Consider the following 21,164-nt stretch of genomic DNA (forward strand, 5'->3'; position numbering starts at 1 on the left):
TGCAAATCACCAGATATTCAAAGAATCCATAACAATCATTCATTTCATATGGCCTGTTTACAACAACTTTATTCACAAGATAAAGTGAGCATTATCTAAAGCTGGATATCATTTCCATACTAAATATAAAGATGCCTTCTCTGAAATAAACGATAAAAAAAATAAATCACAATTTTTTAGAAAAATTCAAACAAGGACTCGTCCGAGCTAACAAGTCACTCAGATTTTTTTTAAATTCCTTTTAGCTTAACTTTTACCAATATTGGAACTATCAGACTATTAAAATTATCATTTATAATGCCAATTTAAAATATGACAAAACGTAATGCTCAATCAACTGTTCCCCATACATTGTATCATGATTGGTGAAAGTACTGTTGATGTTTTTAATTAGTCTAAGTACCTGTGTTGACATTACTGATTGATCTATCACTATTATTGATTACTAAAACAAACATCCACTGAATGAAGTCGTTTACGAAGCAAGAGTAAACCCTCTGTATGGAAAGCCATGAGGATGATATTTATTAAACATCAACCACTGTGATATGATGAAGGCAAAGGAAAAGCAAACATCACTTGCTTTTTCATTCAATAGTATATCAAGTGTAGTATGGTACTGAACCATGCAAGCAGCATTCATACACTAAATCAGACTTTGTGAGGTATTTCAGCTTCTTTTCAAAGGATGCAAATTGGTTGGTTCATAGCTCATTCAAAGAGGCATAATACATATTATGAATATAAGCAGAATAAATCAAGCGTTTGATTTGTAATTTCAAGCTATTCTTTATGCATTGGCGATACTTTTTTGCTGAGAAAGAAATATGAAAATCTCAATGGACAAAGCACATTAGCGTTACAAGTATCTGGGATAGAGAAGGGGTGTCAGACATCTAAAGGCTTCATGCAAGATTCACATACAAATACAAATACATCTTGGGGAAAGATTTTTTTTACTAAAAAAATGGTCTTTATAAATAGTGTATGAGACAAAGATATGACGATCAGATTGTATATATAATATTAGGTTATTTTAGTTCAGATATGCTATTGCATTGACTCCTTACTTTTAAAATTAAAAAAAATTCTTATACTTCTATGTTTTCCACTTGAAATCATTATTCTAATACTTTTTGAGACCATGACCAAACATGAGTTCTTAACTTCATCCCCCAAAATCAACATTGATTTCTTTATACAAATTAATCAATTTGAAAACAATTAATTTGAATACATACACTGTACAGCTTTTGTGATCATGAAGGAGTACCATTAATATATTTGATTTGACAGCTATAGATTAAAATCTGATCAAAGCCTGGCCCTCAACATCATGAAATATCAGTGTTTCCTTTCACTTGGTTTAAAAGTGGATACCTAGCAAAAATGAAAGCACATCTGGGTGCTATTCTATTTTACATATTCTGATAAATATGGCAAAAAGAATGATCTCTCGGTACAAGGCTTTGACCCTAAAATTGAAATGAGAACAAGCTATGCTATAAACACAAAACAAGTGATGTCACATGTGAAATATATACTGGTACTTTCAATGACGGATCAGTTTATTATTACTAGAGTTTTAGTTACCATTATAGCATTTGACTCTTTCTATATTATAGTCATAATGATCTTTATTCTCAGATGCATCCAAATTCCTAAGTCATATATGGGGAAAAAATATCAGTAGTCATCTTATAGCATTTGACTTTTTCTATATAGTCAGAATGATCTTAATACTCAGATGCATCCAAATTTTTAAGTCATATACGGGGCAAAAAAACAAAATCAGTAGCCATCTTGTTAAGTGTTTGTGAATATTCCTTATACTATTCAAGAGGGTCATAATGTTAATACTTTGAAATGGAGGAGGAATACATGATAAAGATTGTGAAGATGAGATGGATACCATGCACACATGCATCATGAATACTTACCGTCTGGAGTCTACGATGCGTCTGAGTTAGCATGGAGAGAATGGGATTATATAGGGTGAAAAATGAAAGGATCCAAACAGGGATAAAGAGGGGATCAAACTCGGCACCCTATTCACAACTTAATCACACACCATACCACACCACACCACCAGAGTTTAGTTTATAGCACAATATTTGTCATTCTTACAGGCTCAGTCACATTCCACCATATTTATGTTTCATGTATATTCGTTTGACATTTTAGACTTATTCTCCACCTGGTTTGTAGATGGATCTAGATGTCAACAGAAGACGCGAGCCATTTTAAAATTTGAGCATGTTCAAATTTTCCAACTTTGAGCCCGTGGGGGGGGGGGTGGAACTTCCATTGATGAGTGGATACCAGGCGCAACCATGGGGTTTCGAAAAGCACCCTAAAAAGTATTTCTATATTCTGAAAATGCACCCCTTAACAAATATTGGCATGTGAAACCCTACCCTTAACAAGTATTGGAAACAAAATGGTACCCTTGAAGAGTATTCCCTGAATTGACCCCCTAAACAAGTAGTGATATTTTAATTGTTATGTCACAGACGTGATCACCGGGATCACGGACATCGGTTTTACCTTTACTTACATTGAGTTTAGTACTGCCCCACCTCCCACACCTTGCTCAAAATCGGACTCTAAACATGTAGTGCTGGGGCAAAAAGTACATCCTTTATATAAAAGCATTTCAGTCTTTTCTTATACCCTTCCAAATTTAAATAAACACGTAGATTTCCTCTTGAAAATATATATCCTTTTTTCAGTATCTTAGTGTTTTGACACCCTTAGTACGTTACGTACGTAACGTGCCCAATCTTGAAAAAGAGATCCTTTTTACGTGTTTTTTTTGGTCGTGCCTGGTACCCACCCGTCAATGGAAAAGTACAAAACAGAGCCATTAGATAGCAGATTGTGACAGGACCTTTTGTCATCACTATCATCACGAGTGCACAGCTGTAGAAGGCACCTCTTTCAAAGAGAAAACGGGTTGTCATGGTAAACTGAAGTGTACAATACTTTTCTTTCAATATAAAAAATGATACACCCTCCATTAAAACACATAGGTGTAGGCCTACAGGTGAGTCGATCTTAGTTGAATCTCTTTTGATCCAAGAATCTATCTGACTGACTATAATTCTCTGTCATCTACCTCAATACAGAGTTGTTGTTGTTGTTTTTTAATCACCTTAATGATATCTTGTTTCTTGTTTTTTCTAAAGACCCTTTGTCTCTTCCATGCATCAAGTATAAAAAAGGCATTACCAACCATCACCATCATTCAAACAACAGTTTAATCAAGCATTGCATCACATTCTTCTAAGGGGGATGAGGAGGGGTTTGATATCGTCCATACAAATGTCAACTTTGGAATAATAGTCACAATAAATATCACACAATAAATCAATTTCTAATACATATATTTACATAGACTACTGAATAACACAACATCCCTCATCACAATATTCTGTTCACAAAGATCCAAAATAACCTCGCAAACTACTTTTGTCTTTTTTTTTTAAAACCTAACCTACTGCACATGCAAATTTTAGGGAGAACTATTTTTTTTGTTAATGACCAAGGGTGAAAAGGCAGAACTGCTTTATAAAGCCCTACAAAAGAGGGGGAAATACTAATCAGCTTCAGGGAAGAACAGGCAAGATATTTCTATAATCAAAGATAGTCAAATAATGAAATGGCCACAAATTGAACCCCATGCCAGCCCGAATTCACAAAGGTGGTTTTTTAAAACCATCGGTTGAACCCATAGTTTATGCAGATTTCCAGTATAAATTACGCTTATATACCGTGTATATTTAAAAAAAAGTTCAATGCTGTTGCGCGCCTTTGTCACAGTGCAGCACATTGATGCCTGTTGCCGTGGTTATCCATGCTATTTTATTCATGAGTCCACTGTTTTGAATCAATGAGTCCACTCTTCAAACAGTGGACTCATGAATAAAATAGCATACTTAACCATGGTAACAGGCATCAATTTGGCACACTGTGACAAAAGAGCACATCAGCATTGGATATTTTATGTTATATCCTACATAAATTAAATCCTGTATGCTGATTGGTTTAAATAGCATCATGTGACCAAACATATTCTCACTATTTTGCGATTATGTCGAAAATGAAAACGCCCACCGAAGAAAATGTGCTATTCCGTGACGTCAATGATGGAATAGTCGACTATTCCATCATTGACGTCACAGATCATGATGGCGCAAGCACTAATACACGTTACGCGCACTGAGCGCGTAGCTAAGCGCTTCAGGAAAAGTAGGTCAGTCAGCGCAGCTGGTTTGGTTCAGATTAAAAAAAGGATGAACTAAGAGTACAAGATCTAGATCATCAAGATCTATTACTCTAACTTATTAAAGTAGGATATAACACAAATATACCAGGCCTTTATTTCAAAAGTATCGAGGGAATTATTCATCCTCGGCTGTACTGGCAAAATCACTATTTTTCCCTCGGGAGGCTTCGCCCCTCGGGAAAAATAGTAACGCCAGTCCAACCTCGGATGAATAATTCCCGCTATACTTACTCAAAGCCTGGTATATTTGTATAATATACGCGGTAAATAAGGTTAATTTATACAGAAAATCTGCATAATCCATGGGTTCAACCGGTGGTTCTAAAAACCACCTTTAATTCCCGCCAATGTGTTTCTAAGGATACAACAGATTTAAGAGCTAAATTATTCTGAAAGAAATTTAGTATTTCTCCGTTATTTAACAAGACAAGCAGGGCATTCTTTTAGTAGGTATGCCCACATGTACTTATTCTTGTTGACAACTTTCTCTGATTTTCAGTATTGCTGGATTTTCAGCTTGTGTTAATTATGTACTCTTGGCTCAATAAGAAAATTTGCAATGATGATGGGATAACTATTCACCTAGATTCTAAAAACCTTCTCTAAAAATCATTGCTCACTCAGACTATGAGTTTATTAAATGTTATTTGATTTGATTCATGAATCATGATGATATGTGGAATAATAATAGCGATGAAAATAATTGAAATACTGGGATCTGTAAACCAATCACTTAAAAATATAGGAATTCTGAGAAATTTCTTAAATTTAGCTTATAAGTGATTAGTCTCCACTAATCAAATTCTTCAGGAAGGCTATTCGATGAAGAACAGACCTTATCTTAAAGGGGATGTTCACCCTGAAAAAAGTTTGTTGTAAAAATATTGGTGAAGGTTTGATGAAAATCCATTAAATATTAAGACAGTTATTAGAATTCCAAGTTTTTGATTTGAGACGTCATAATTGAGCAGCTGCCCATATGTTATGTAATATAAAATGCATAAATTTTAACTTTTCAATGTTTCATGATGACTCATTTTTAGTTCATTTTTAGGAGCGCGTGTGAAATGATTTGTGTATTGATATACTGAAGGTACAATTAAAGCCATTTTAAATTTTCTGAGAAAATGAAATTTCATTGATTTTTTTACCATACAAAAGATGCATGTGACTTCCCTCTTTCGCAATATATTCGAATCGATCTCAACAGATGGAAAGCCAACTAGATGGAAAGTTCATGACACCATAATTCCCAATTTAAAAAGCACCAAGCAAAATCAGTTTATAGATGACATGCACTCGTACAGAGAATGTATCTATATTTGAAAAAGATGAAGTACGAGATGGCCAACTATCTGTATATCGTTGGGGATCGATTTGAATTAACTACATCCCCATAAAACAGTAAAGAGATGCAGTGTATGGAATTTTGTTCATCCACAAGCTTTTGCCCCTTCAGAACCACAAGGATCCCAAGGCAGATGAAGCACCTTACGTGTGGGCTACACTACTGATACACTCACTTTCTTGAGTTCACTTTCAGCTTGGATGAGTTCCTCCGTCTTCTGAGCAAGTTGTATCTCAAGTGTCGTGATCCTGGAGTCCTTCTTCAGAGCTCCCGACGCTACCGTAGAGGCATGTTCCTTCAGATCCAGGAAAGAAGCCTGTAGAAAAATGTATCCATCATTGAAATTTGTAAGCTCTGACCTTTAAAAGTGAGGTGTACATCATTGATGAAATGTTGGAGTCTTAATTCGGTGAGATCTTAGAAGTTTCATATGTTTATGATTTTCAACAAAAAAGGGAAATCTTGTGATATATCAATGCGGCATGGTAAAAGAAAAGGGAAGTTCATCTGTCCCACCACTGAATGATTTTGATTCCACCTTTTTTTTCTTCAAACTGCATTTTTTTTATACTGAAATGGTTGTTACTCCTGAATCCCATACCCCTTATTTCCTATCAACCTAAACTATACTCTACCTCCTCCTCTTAAACACTCTTCAGTTCTTTATCGTTATTTTTTAGGGCTCTCCCAGTTGTTTCTTGTAGTGTTTTAATCATCTTCTTCCTACCACTCACCCCTGAACCAGCACCTCATATTACCCATCTTCCTACACTCTTACTCTACCTCCCTCACTGAAACATTCTTCTGAAGTTTTTTTTCAACAGAGTGAAGTTTTTTCAACATCTTGAGCTCCTCAATCCGCTTGCCAATCTCCTGGGGAGCGTTTCATGAAAGGACTTGTCATACGTTTTATCTGACAAGTTCCGTTTTATCCGACAGTTACCATAGAAACAGTGCTTCTCAGCCAATCAGAATCAAGGAAAGTTGTCAGATCTGACAACTAGTTGGACACAAATGTTGATGAAATGCTCCCCTGGTTGCTTCATCGTTTTTTCCCTTGTCTAAAGCCCTTCTCTAAAACACTAGGGAGTTTTTGCTCCGTGATGTATGAAGGGTTCAACAACATAGAAAATCTATTGTCAAATACCCTTCATGACAAATAACAGCCACGTCATAGTTGAAAATTGGTGAATAAAAACAGCAAAATTTGTCCTTGACTCTGGACACATTTGCAATTTTTCGTCAGCTCTGAAACTTAGGACAAAGACCTCCCACCTGTTTCATGTCATTGACAGGCCTTTTCAATAGATTTACTGTGTTCTCGAACCCTCCGTACATCGTAGAGTTCCTAATCTTCAGGAGTTCTTAATCCTCCATTTTAGACCCTCAAATTATTTTAAGCTTTCCTAGTTCCTTCTCATAGTCTTGTAATCTTCTTTTCCCATCCCTTGCCCCTGATCCCTCCACATATCAATCCCTGTCCACCTTAACTTCACTCTACCTCCTTCTCCGAGACACTCTACTAACTTGCATCTTGTGCTCCTTGATCTGCTTTACCAATCTCCCGGTTGCTTCTATGTTATCCTACAATCTTCTCCTTCCAATTACCCAACCCTGAACCCTACACTATTTATTCTCTTACAGCCCTGAACCCTTCTCTAAATCCTCTCCAAGATTTCTTCAAACTCAATATTTAAATCCTCAATTTGTCTTAGGGATGCCCCTGCTGCTTCTAATACAGTCTTCAATCTTCATCTTCCCTCTTCAGGAGTTCTTCACACTCAATGTTTAGATCCTCTATTTGTCTTAGGGATTCCCCTTCTGCTTCTAATATAGTCTTAATCTTCATCTTCCCATCCCTCATCCCTGAGCACCCGAAGCTTTACCCTACCTCATTCTCCGTGACACTCTTCTGAAGCTCTTTAACTTGCCTCTTGAGCTCCTTGATCTGCTTTACCAATCTCCCGGTTGATTCTTTGTTATCCTCAAATCTTCTGCTTCCAATTACCCAACCTTGAACCCTACACTATTTATTCTCTTACAGCCCTGAACCCTTCTCTAAATCCTCTTCAGTGGTTCTTCAAACTTTATCTTAGGGATGCCCCTGCTGCTTCTAATACAGTCTTTCAATCTTCAACTTTCCATCCCTCATCCCTGAGCCCCCCTAAGCTTTACTCTACCTCCTTCTCCGAGATGCTCTTCTGAAGCTCTCCAACCTGCATCTTGAGATCCTCGATCTGCTTAGCCAATCTCCCGACCGCTTCTTCCTTGTCTTTGATCTCCTGCTCCTTCTCGGCCCTCAACTTCTCAATGGTACGGTCCTTGTCAATGAGGGCGTCCTCCAGACTGGACACGGCACTGTCGGAGCTGCTCTGGTCGGCCTGGAGAGTGGTGAGACGATCGCGGAGTGACACCGCCTGGCTGTCTCTCTCTTTCAGCTGCTCTTGAAGGCTTTCGTTCTAAGGAAAGATAAATGTCAAGAAGGTAATTAGTATTATTTATACATATACATTCAAATACATTAAAGTCAAGCCTGTAACAGGGTCGATAATGATAAAGTACACCAAGTAATACTGTATGGCCTGCTCTAGCTACATAGTCGTCTTCAATGGTTGCACTACCACGTTTTCTAACTCAACAACACAATCACAACTAGATGAGAAGCAGTTACAGAGCACCCTCAAAGTCTCAAAATCTACAGAACATTAAAAGCCATCAATTAAAAGTGCATCGATTGCAGACTGATTTTCTTTTCCAGATTTCATAAAATAAATCATTATTTCATTCATGACCTCAGATGTTTGCTCGAAGTTTAATTACCCAAATTCTTCAACGATTTTCATTTTTATTTTAGAGTCCTAAAGCAAAGGGGCATAAGGTAAACTAAAGATGTAGTTATTCAGAAACAGACAGAAACAATACAATGACCAGATTCAAACTCACAAAAATACTGAATGGATGAAATTTTACAGAGCACAAGGATTTAACAAATTACCAATTTGCCAAGATGAAAATGGGAATAGTTACTCGAGTAGTCACAAGGGGCATGTACACTGCTACACATAAACAAGGATCATGTGACATTGCCAATTAGGAAGTATGAAATAAACAAGATACAATTACAAATCAAATGCTTTTCACGATTGGACTTTCATCAATACAGGCTAGAGAGTGTATGTGCTACTGCTCATTGTTCATCAGACATGTAAACATGTTTTTGTGTGTGTAAAAGAATCGGGAAGAAAAGTAGACAACCCAAAATATTATCATTGAAAGAAAACAGCTGATCAGTGATCTGACCAGTAATACTTAGAATTGAACAGGAAAACATAACATTCAAGGTTAAAACTGGCCAGAAAAACTGTCAACTTTTGAAAAATCAAAGTTTTACCTAATGGGCATTTTCACCACAGATGGACACAGAGGCGAAAAAATCAAGTTGATATTCATGTCAAATGCTTTATGTTTTTTAATAAAACAAGACCTGAAGTTTGTGAGACAAAAAAAAATTTCGACTCTGGCAGCCATTTTTTATTTCAAAATGGCTGCCAAAGTATGGATACAAATTAGTGTTGAAAATAGTATATTGATACATATTTTGTTTTGACAGATTTTTAAAGAACAGGTTTGATCATGATGTTTTCGCCTGTGATTTAGCTTGCTATTATACCACTTTTTAAAATCCCACAGAAAGAAACACCAGTAATTCATTCATCTGATAAAAAGACATTGATGAAGTATGTGATATGGTATGTAATGTCAGTTACCAAAAACATGAACTTTTTTTTCTCATTTCCTGGAAAAGAGGATATATTATATGAAACTTGGTAGATTTCCTCTCTAGGTAACACCCCTCCCTTCTACACCAAAATTAAAGATTACCAATTAACAATGAAGCCATAGGGTACCATTAAATATATGTAATGTCAGTTACCAAGTGGAAAATGTAATGTCAGTTACCGAGATGTAATGTCAGTTACCATGATAAAACGTTGGTTACCAATATTGAAATGCAAATATGTGGTCAATTTTATGGTGAAGAAATATTGTATACTTGTTTTTTAAGTCTTTCACTTTAAAAGTCACACCAGAAGGAGCTTGCTATTGACTTTTAAAAGGTATAGTTCACAAGGAATACTATATGAAATTATGAAGGAGGTTGCATTCCCATCATGCAAAAAAAAATTACTATGAAATTGTTTTGTACATGCACTTACCAAGTACCTAATTGTTTGTATCAGACAATTTTTTGTTTGTTTTTTTTTTTTTTTGGGGGGGGGTAGGGGGTACTTTTCCCAACCTATTGCCTAAATCTGCAACATTTTTTAAGCTTAACATTGTGATGAAGGGGATTTCCAGGGTCCCTTTTTTTAGTTTCTAGGATTCTTGTGAGCATTGCCTCGCTAAAAGTAAATTCCTAGTTTTTATACCTGGTAGTAGTGTGGATGTGTGATACAATTTTGTTTTTGGTTTACAAGTATAGATGAAAAGTGAAATTTGACAGTTCTGATCAATGTTGCATGGATCTACTAAAACTTTTTTTTTTTTCTAATTTACAAATAGTTCAGTTTCAGTTTAGAAGCTGGAGTTTAATTTTTGTTGACAGCTTAAAAAAGAAATTAGCAAAGAAAATGATTGAACAAATTATGAAGAGAATTGAAATCCGACAGATATGAACAAGCATTGCTTGCACTGACCAGAATAGAAATCAATAAAACTACATGGCTGCATGAGATTCAGGGGAGGGGTACGTGTAGCCTAGGGGAGGAGACCCTTATTCATTTTGCCTTTTTTGAGGGTAGGGGGAGGTTGGAGAAGGAAAAGGTTTAAAAAGTCAATATAAAACTGATGAATATATTATGGGTGTATAGTCAGAAAAAAATCCATGTGTACAATCAATGCAATATTAAATTACTATAGGAAAACATGTAGCTGCTATGACCCCCCCCCCCCCCGAGTAAGTAAAACATACATTTCTTATCTTTTGATAATTAAAAATGTGAAGTATTACGAAACTTTTATGATTTTAAAAAGCCTTACATATAAGTACCAAGAAAATGATGCCTTTGAAAATCATATAGCACTGGTAAATGTTAATGTGTATTGTCAGTTACCGACAAGTAATGATAAAAATGTTCAAATCAAAGGAATTAAGAAAAAGTTTTTTCATTGAAATGTTCCTAGAAACTCTGGCATACTTCCACATCAAGCTCACTTTAATGTGAAGCCCTGCACAGAAGATACAATGCAATGATTCCACACATTTGACTTCCATGTGTTATCTCTATGGCAAATTAAGTGTAATGTCAGTTACCAGCATGGTTGTGGAAAAATTATCATAGCCCCCAAAAGACAAAAACGAATTGTTTAATATTTTGACACATCTTAACCTAGTAATGGAGGTATATTTACATATTCAAATTATTACTCTATCTACTCAGGGACATGAGATATTTCAATTTTAATGAACACCCTGAAATTGCATGTCCTTTTGCGTAATGTCAGTTACCGACACATTTTTGCTTGCTGATGCGTAAAAAAATGTGGTTACATAGGAAAACTTAGTATCAGAGTATACAGCAAGGTTCACTTTATCAACTCTATCAAAAGCAAACTCCCATCATTTGTTGTTTTAGAGATACACACAATGAAAGGTGTGAAAACATTGTGCTGTGTAATGTCAGTTACCGTGAAAATGCCCTAATGACAAAATCAAAGGCCCATTTTTTTTAAAGATTATCAACTTGTACTCCCATAAGATAAGTTTTTATCAAAATAAGAAGACCCATATTTAACAGAAGAATTCATATAAAAAAAAAGTAAAAGAGAAGATATGATGATGTTTTCATGACAATATTCAAATACGTTAGTACTCTGCAGACTTCGTTAAACTTATATATCTTGGATTTACCTCCTTATCTTCAGATTCAAATGTTAATGAAATCAGGGGCTTATTTCTTGAATATCACTATATCATACTGATTGAATTCTATTTTTTTTTATATAGACAGGCTTCTCACAACATAAGATAAAGAAACAAATCCCATCACTGCCGTCTCACAAACCAATGTATGAATTTCATTAAATACATGACATTTGAGGATATAGAATACAAATCTAAGTCTCATTCCATATACAAAGACAAATTTTATCTTCCAGTATGCATAGCTATTAAATGAACCCAATGTGATGCACTCTTTGAGGGGGATTCCACGCTCCATGCTTATTAGCACAGAATACCGCATCGCATAGTGCTATTTATGATGCCTTCTTATCATGCCCACCTGCAACGTGGCCCCATTGCCCACAATCATCAGGGCAGATACCGTTTCACTTGGTACTCATATGTATGATTTGATTGATTATTAGACCATCCTACATTTGTATTCAACCTCCAGAGCAGGGCTATTCAAAGGGGAAACCCACCACGATGTCAAATTAGTTAAAATAAAAAGAAAAGGAGAAAAATATGATATTTAACATGTTTTTTTTAATCCGAGAAAAGGTAAGGTGGTTGTTATTTTCCCCATTTTTCATTTTGATATATTTTGCCAACTTGACATTTAGGGTGGATTTCCCTTTAAGATTGATGTTGATGAAACAATTTGATCAATAAGTATGACTTCAATTATGTAATTCCCAAAAATAATAGCAAGCTTTCAGGTATAACTCTCTAATTTTACTTCAAGTACTTCTCCAAAATTGAAATATATTTCCATTCCAATTTATTTTCTGTTATTCTTACTAGCACTGACCTACTCCTTGTTGTTTCTTTGTTTATTAGAACAAACAGGTTGGTTAGACTTCCTTGTAAAGTAAGCATCAGAAACCAAATTAAGACTATGTTTTCTTGTTTGTCAAACACGATCCTATCTAGACATAAGTTTGAAATACAATCCTATCAAAATATGTATTTGTGATTTTGTGAAAAGGAAATAGATGCATAACAGAGCAATTAATTATTTATAAATCATTCAAGTGTTGTTTATATGCAGTATATAATGTAATTCTTCCCCCCTCTTCCAAAATATGACTGCGCAAATAACTGACATCGACTATTTGGAAATCTTGAATTTGACTGAGAAATTGCATAAAAACAACCATTGTCAGAATTTACCATCTTTCTTAACAATTACTCAAGATTCAAGATTCTTTTATTGGTCAATGTACGAATAATTTGGTTTCCAACCCTAGACAGTTGAACAATACTATTCAGAAAATGTGCATTTCATATAATGAATTTAGGAACAAACAACCAGTCACAGGCATACATGGGGACATAACAGTATTTGAGTGGAGGGGGTGACACAACAGATTACCCCCCCCCCAATCATGAATGACAGTTTCCTTCTCGATTCCATGTCAGTGCTACCTGTGGTACAGTAACAGATGCTACTTTTCCTTCTTGCAATATTTTATAAACTACCATACCAATCCAAAGCCACTCAAATAAATGTACATTTCTCTCTCTTTTTCTTTTAAACGTAAATACCCATGCTGTAAAAGCAGGGAACTTTACATTTTGGATAATAATAGCTTGGTTCTTGATTCTATGCGGGTGCTACCTGAGGTACAGATTGACAGATGCTACTTACCCTTCACGCAATCCAAAAACCACTCAATAAATAAACACTTAATTTTTTTTCCTTAAACGAAAGTGTGTACGCAATAAAAGCTATAAAGGCATTTCCCTGGCAAGAGCGTGTCTGTTGAAAGCTGCAACTACTTCCATATCATAAAGTGATCACATGTTTGTCCTTACGATGAAATAAAATTGATGATCCTTGAAAGTGCTAGACATGTACCAGCACAATTGTGGAGTGGTGGGCATTGATTACGTATTTACACTACCATCACTTTACAAAACATACAAGATGTTGTCTAATAGTTCTGTATCATGAATAAAACAATTTAAACAAGAAATGAGAGATACATGTAGACGATGGTGAGATATGGGGAATGTTGCAAAGATGGAGATTTTGATGTACATGAAGCTTAGGAGGAAATACAGTGTGGCCTAATGACAGATCTAATGGAGCATTCTATGAAGCTTTGACGAGTACTGGGTTCTGTTTCAAAATACTTGTTACAACAACGAATGCACAATTTCTATAACAAGTTTACAATCAGCCAATCAAATTGAATAATTTCAGTAGCTTATAACTAATATTGCAATTTGTTATCATAACAAATTTCATGAAATGGGACCCAAATGTTAAGAAAACCTGAGGGGCATTTCATAAAGCTGTTCGTAAGTTAAGAGTGACTTTAAGAACGACTGGTGATCCTTTCTTGTGGTAAATGATATTCACCATTAAATATTCACTGGTGATTATTCAACGTGTAAGAAAGGTTCACCAGTCGTTCTTAAAAGCCTCTAAACTTACGAACAGCTTCATGAAACACCCACCTTGTATATTGGTTGAAAGTAAATCTGTATGTAAAATTACTGACAAGATGCGTTGCAAAACACAAATGAACAATTGCTGAAATAAGATTTTTCAGCCAGATTAATAAATGAATCAGTGTAAAGTCATAATCTTCATGGAATGTATAAATGATATTTTCATTCAAATGCTCTACAATAGGTATTAAACAGACATTAACTTTTGTTTTTTTACTCCAAAAGACATCATTTGGAACTAAAACAAAGTTGAAGGGTTGGAAAGAAGACAATGGTGAGGAATGACTAAACATGAACTTCACATGAATTACAATCTCATGGCATGTGTGTCTCTCTGTCTGACTTTTTACAAAGGAAATTCCAGGATGACAGTGGTATCAACAAAATACAAGAACAACAATAGCACGGCCCATCCTGTGAAATCAACAACTTCTACCAAGGAGGGTACACATAAATAAATCTCCACAATGTGGTTTTGGTTTGCAAAAGCTTTAGGATACATACAAAATTATTTTTGTCCAAAACATACAAAACATTTTGATTTCCATGGAAATGACTCCTGAATTTATGAAAGTTCCATATCACAACAGAATCTCATTGACAGTATACCCGACAAGAAAAGTGAAGACGATTACAGCAAGGTTCTGAGTTTGATAGAATGACAAATGCCCAAACCAAATGAACAAAGGAACATTGAATGACAAACATCTTGTGCCACAAAATCATTTTTGTTTAAAATATACAAAACTCTTCTACAGAAATGACACCTGAATTTATGAAAGTTCCACATCACAACATAATCTCATCAACAGAGTATCCAACAAGGAAAGTGAACACAAGACAGAAAGGTTCTGAGTTTGATAGAATGACAAACACCCAAACCAATGAACATAGGAACATTGAATCATGAACAACCCTCATGATACAGTCAAACCAACGAAACCGACTCCACACCAACCAATGATTTGCCATTGAAAGTATATGTAATAGCTTTTATCGGTCTGAGGTCGGCTTTGTCGGTTTGACTGGGGCTTTACAGGGAATGAGAGGGTGGGAACTCGGTCACCTTCACTTGTAGGATTTTTAATTTGCTCGCCTGTAGCTCCATGCCTTTTGACAAATCAGCGTGCTTTGAATGGTCAAAAGAAAAAAGAAAGTAATACAAAATTCAAATGATAGAACAAAATCTGAAATAAATCATAATAGAAGATAAAAGAATAAAGTCATTCATGTAAATAATATGCGGTGAGTTATTTCAGTACATATTGCACTGAATGAAAATCATTTATGAAATCAATGAAAAAATGTATTTCAAGGAAATACAAATGTAACAACAGAATTCAATAACATGTCTGGAAGGTAAATATAAAAATCTATACTTAATTGAAATAGAATTATGTAAATAATATGAAAGGAAATCAAACAAGAAATATACATGTTTATGTGAATAAAATAATTCAGATTGAGAATGTGTACATGAACACTGCCAATCAGATACATGTCATGCAATTCATAAGTATCCAAAGAGATATCAAAACATTTATATAGTGCACAATGACATGATCACTTCAAGTACCTAGATTAATGACCACTTTACAAAGCCATCTGTACAATTAATCATCCATTTGAAATTGAAACTTATCTTTGTTTAGAAGAAAGTGCATATGTGTTTCAGTTCTTGTACTATTGATGAAATAAAAGTCTTAAACTTTCTAAATTGACAGGACAATAATGCACTATCAGCTATTTTACTTGAACATTAAAAGATTTTAGGCATATACTACATAGCTAAAATATTGATAAGGAAAAATAAATAAAATTTAGCAAAAGACTCAAAACACATATTACACTTTATTTCATTTTGATGCATTATATTGTAGTTTTAAATGTTAAAGTGCATTGTAAAATGTGCATTTAAGGCATTTTTATTGGTTTACCAATCATCATCATAAAATACAGGTACATCTACACATATATCAAACTGTAATAATTATTTCAACTAACAGTAGACCTTATGATTATAAAAAGGAAAATATTAATTTCACTTGGCCACTTTTACTTCAGATATTATGTTATAGAAGAGACTTCTACATGCTTCTTTGGAAATATTTCCTTTAATGATTAAATGAAGAAAAACAAATTCTTTAGTTTTCTATTTCGGAAGCCATGCATGTATATGTCATCGACTAATCCCACTCATTAACCATGCGTGTCTCTCCACAACCTCAGCTTAATTCAACACTGATGGAAGTCCATCAGTTTAGCTGATGAAGAGTACTTCTGTCAAGCAAACATGGGACACCTACATAAAGTGGCCACATCCTATTATATAACAGCCAATCGGCTCCTGACAAATGCAAACATAGATTTAATCACGTGGGGCTGCAATAATCAATAAGATTTCTGTATCTCTTGTAGTGTTAGTGATAAGATCAGATTGATGAAGCAAATAAACATTTCTAGAAGAAAGAGATGAACCAAGTCAGAGTAATTTAAAAACAGCATAAAATACATACTTTTTTTAATTTTCAGGTCTTGAAAATGAAGACCTTATAATATCTATATCTTGAGATTGGTTTATATGAATTCCGGCCAAATATAAGATTTGTAACTCAAATAAAAGGTTGGTCAATTACTTTTTGACCATTGGTGGAATCAGACCAAGTTTGCAAAAAATACTGATGTTATCAATTTCTCTTAGGCATGGCTATTTTTTTTATAAAGAGTTTGCACAACTGACTACAAATTTTCATCTCTACACAATATTTACTAAACTGAACATACTAATAAAGCTGTGTTTAATCTTTATTACAGATCAAACCTTCCAGTATTAAAGGCATACTACACAACAGCTATACAGGATTGAATTTCAGCTCCTTTGCCGCTCTACATCTGTAGGCAATCGACAATCAGTTTAATACTCTATCAACAGATACAATCAAAAGCAGAAGTGGGGACTAATTAAGCCACCAAACCAGTTTAATGTAAATCTGTTCGAATTAAGACATGAAAAAAAATGGTGTCTTACTTTCGATAAACGAGATGCTGGTATGTAATAAACGCGCACAGAGGAATTCATGTAATTTCAGTGGATTAACGAGCATACCAATAAACCTTCATAATATGCATGTAGCCAGTTTCATCTCAATTCTAAGCATTTAAACCAACAATTTAATTTCCTGCAAAACAATGTTTTTTTCAAGTGTGAACGGTGCTTAAGCCTGAACCAACACATCAATCTATGCTCGAGTTAAAGGGGATTTTCCTCTCCATGTTCTTCCATGATTTGTTATTCATAAAAGATTCATCATCCCACTCTACACGGTATGTGTGTCTCACACTCTTTCCACCTAGCTGGGATTAGATTTCAATGTTGGGGATAAGAAATGCATTTCCTCCCATCTCCCGAGCCAACAGCTACAACAACCACACAGCTCTACTATACAACTCTACTACGGGTAGAGCATGGTGGATATGTGCATTCTAAATCTAGCACTTACTCCTCCTGGCTCATTAGCCCTTGTTTAAAGGACAAGTCCACCCCGACAAAAAGTTGATTTGAATAAAAAGAGAAAAATCCAACAAGCATAACACTGAAAATTTCATCAAAGTCAGATGTAAAACAAGAAAGTTATGACATTTTATAATTTCGCTTAATTTCACAAAACAGTTATATGCACACCCAGGTTGGTATGCAAATGAGGAGACTGATGATGTCATCCCACACTACTTCTTTTGTATTTTTATTATATGAAATATTCTAATTTTCTCCTCAGTGTCAAGTGAGACAATGATTAATTCCTCCTGAACGTGTGGAATTAGCATTGTTTAATACTATATGTTTCAGCCAATTTGGTCATTATTGTCAAATCTGTAAAAATTGAAATATTGTATAATTCAAACGATAAAAAACAAAAGAAATAGTGAGTAAGGGACATCATCGACTGTCTCATTTGCATGTCACTGAGTTGTGCATATCACTGTTTTGTGAAAAAATATAAGTAAAAATTTAAAATGTCATAACTTTCTTATTTTATATCCGATTTTAATGAAATTTTCAGCGTTATGATAGTTTGATTTTTCTCAATTTATTCAAATCATCATTTTTCTGGGGTGGACTTGACCTTTAAGTATCTTAAAAATATCTTGTGAATGTCAAAAGCACTATATTCTTGTGGATAGTTCAAATGTTTATATCATGCATCATCAACCTACATTCATAAAAACCTATCACAATGACCATATTTTTATCTTGTAGTTAAAAAAAAGGACCAATATTTCAGTGAACAAGAAGTTAACCATTTTTGGTTGATTCATGTGATATGGTGACTTTTAAATTGGCCATAGTCCGACACACGGTTTATCTTGTGAATGTCTCATGCACTATATTATTGTGGATAGTTTAAACGTTTATATAATGCACTGTCGACCTACATTCGAAAAAAACTTATCACAATGACCACATTTTCGTCTTGTAGTTTTGAAAAAAGGACAAATATTTAAATGAACAAGAAGTTTACCATTTTTGGTTGATTCACATTTAAATTGGACATAGTCCAACACAACAGTGTAGATAATGTAAAAATACATTTTTACAGCACATGTAAGGCAGAATCATTTAATCTTGTAAAGACGGCAAACTACGCACTGACCAGTTACAATTTTTTTAATGTATATAAGGTTGAGTATGTTAATCATAACACCGGCCTGATCTACAATTCAGGATTGTCCATGTGGATACCATAATCCCAAAACAATCTCAAGATTAGTGAGAACTTGTATACCTTTCGTTGGAGTGCGACTATTCTCCGTTCTTTAAGTTCGTTCATCTCTCGTAGCTCTTCGGCCTCCGAAGACTGCTTGGATTTATCAGTGTTTATGGATGTCATCACGACCTCCTGCTTGCTCAGCTGGTGCTCCTTGTCTTCCAGCCGAAATCTTAGGGCATCCACCTGTATACAAGAAGTGCGTACATAAAACAAAGTCAGTTTGCTGGTATGGTTCCATAACACATGATTGGAAGGGAGTTTATTAATAATAATGATAATATGCAACATTTATATAGCGCTTAATAGTCAATGTTTCTAAGAGCTGCATACTATTACCCCGGCTTTAGCACGGCTACCCTGATCGGCGCATCGAGCATTTAAGGAATTCCTTCCTACCGGGTACCCATTTACTACACCTAGGTGGAGAGTGGCAAATGCCTTGCCAAAGGACGCGAGTGCTGCAGTGGGATTTGAACCCCGGACCTTGTAGTTCAAAGTCTGGAGACATATACACTGAGTGAGCCACAGCACCTCTACATTATTACCGGGTGGTGCCTACTTTTATTTGAATCCCCCACTCCCCTTGTCATCCCTTCTGCTGACTGCTCTCCGATGCCATTCACCACTGGTCTCCATTATTATTATATTACGCTCAGAAATAATTATTTGTATGCTGTTCAAGGTTCCAATACACTTGACTCATTATTCATGTATTAGTGTCTTCCCCTTTTCTGTTTAGTTTTTTGTTTACTTTTTAGTTACTACCCTACTTTTTCTCATCATATTGATATTTTTATGGGACTCTCACTGCATATTCAGAGGAGCCTTCAACCAACAAGCTTCGCTTTTACTTTTGGCTCCCTCATATCCACATCTCCCGTTTTCTTTCTCTGTCATTACTTTAGAACCAATTACAAGAATACTTTATTCTAGTACCTTTTTTTTCTATTGTTACATAATCATGTATACATTTCATATTTTAAAGCAATGTTTACTTTTTTGATGCCGATCTATGAAAATTTGTATCATATATCATTGTTTGTATTGAGTTATAGATGTTTGAAAATGTAAAATGTTCATATGAATGAATAAAACTTGAATCTTGACATTTGCTCCGGCTACAATTGCCGCATTGTAAATATCACACACTAATAGAATGACCAACTTCAACCCTGGATTTTAACACTATACCCTATCCTAAGCCTAACCCTAAAGCTAGAATAAAACCTATTACAACCCTAAAACCCTACGCAAATGTCATCACATACAGGTTTGTAATTTACAAGAATCACATTCCACATGAAGCACGGATTGGCCAATTACGGGCAATGAATTTGAAGGAAAAAAATGACACTTTCATAAACTGACAAGAAGCTGAAAGGTTTAATGGGCCAAATGTATTAATATAAACAGAATGTTTCATAATAATAATAATAATAATCCGTTTTTTATATAGCGCTTAATACATCGGTACGACGTGTCTAAGCGCTTTACAGATATATTATTACCCCGGTCATCGGATTCAATCAGTCATTCCCGCACACAATGTGTGCACATCCTCCACTCCCTGGGGAGTATTCCAGTCAGTCGCCGGTGAGGCGCACACAGTACTGGACAAGCTACAATGACTTTCACATCCTACCGGGTACCCATTTAGCAGATGGGTCGAGAGTGGCAAAGTGTAGATTAACGCCTTGCCTAAGGACGCCAGACCGCGGTGGGATTCGAACACACGACCCTCTGTTTACAAGGCGAGAGTCAGAACCACTACACCACGGCTCCTCCACTTTAAACAAAAGGTTTTTTTTTTTTAGATTTAATTTTGGAAATACAGGTTGTCACATTCCTTTCCATGTGTCAATATGACCTACTTTTAAAAACATGTGTTGATATGTTTGACTTTTGAGAAATGACGAGGAGTAAACTTGGAGTTAAACAATCTATGATGTCACTTCAAATGATTTCAAATATTTTTTTTCCGCTCCAACTTCACTCTAATTCCACTCTCCGAAGTGGTAACATTTTGACTAATTTTCATCAAAGCAATACGAGCTAGATATGGCAGGTTCTTTCGAGAGAGTGATCTTTGCTCAAAATACTTACATCAGCTTGCAGGATGCTAGAGTGTTGTTCTTTGGCAGCTAGTGATTCTTTGAGGAGATTGATATGAGCCTGTTGGTCTCTCTCTTTATGCTTCATAGCCTCAAACTTGGTCTGTAGGGCTTGCAACTCGGCTACCTTAAGGCTTAGCTTTCCTTTCAGTTGGTCAAGCTTCATTGCGAGAGGGAGAGCGAGAAAAAAAGGTGCATTAAAAGTACATGTGCATAGACGAGAAAATCGAGTGGAATATTGAAA

General features: G+C 35.2%; 1 protein-coding gene across 1 annotated transcript in view; it reads right to left on the reverse strand.

The window, feature by feature from the left end:
- LOC129255937 (ELKS/Rab6-interacting/CAST family member 1-like) overlaps positions 1 to 21,164 on the reverse strand; it is a 67,865-nt gene that overhangs the window by 15,668 nt on the left and 31,033 nt on the right. The window contains exons 4-9 of the mRNA XM_054894253.2: positions 20,913 to 21,080; positions 18,825 to 18,992; positions 15,107 to 15,169; positions 7,817 to 8,095; positions 5,812 to 5,952; positions 1,941 to 1,961 (exon numbers count right to left, since the gene is read on the reverse strand). Coding sequence (XP_054750228.2) covers positions 1,941 to 1,961; positions 5,812 to 5,952; positions 7,817 to 8,095; positions 15,107 to 15,169; positions 18,825 to 18,992; positions 20,913 to 21,080 — 840 coding nt within the window. The remainder of the gene's footprint in view (positions 1 to 1,940; positions 1,962 to 5,811; positions 5,953 to 7,816; positions 8,096 to 15,106; positions 15,170 to 18,824; positions 18,993 to 20,912; positions 21,081 to 21,164) is intronic.

This window comes from Lytechinus pictus, chromosome 3 (genome assembly GCF_037042905.1).
Source record: "Lytechinus pictus isolate F3 Inbred chromosome 3, Lp3.0, whole genome shotgun sequence".
In the NCBI taxonomy this organism is placed as follows: domain Eukaryota; kingdom Metazoa; phylum Echinodermata; class Echinoidea; order Temnopleuroida; family Toxopneustidae; genus Lytechinus; species Lytechinus pictus.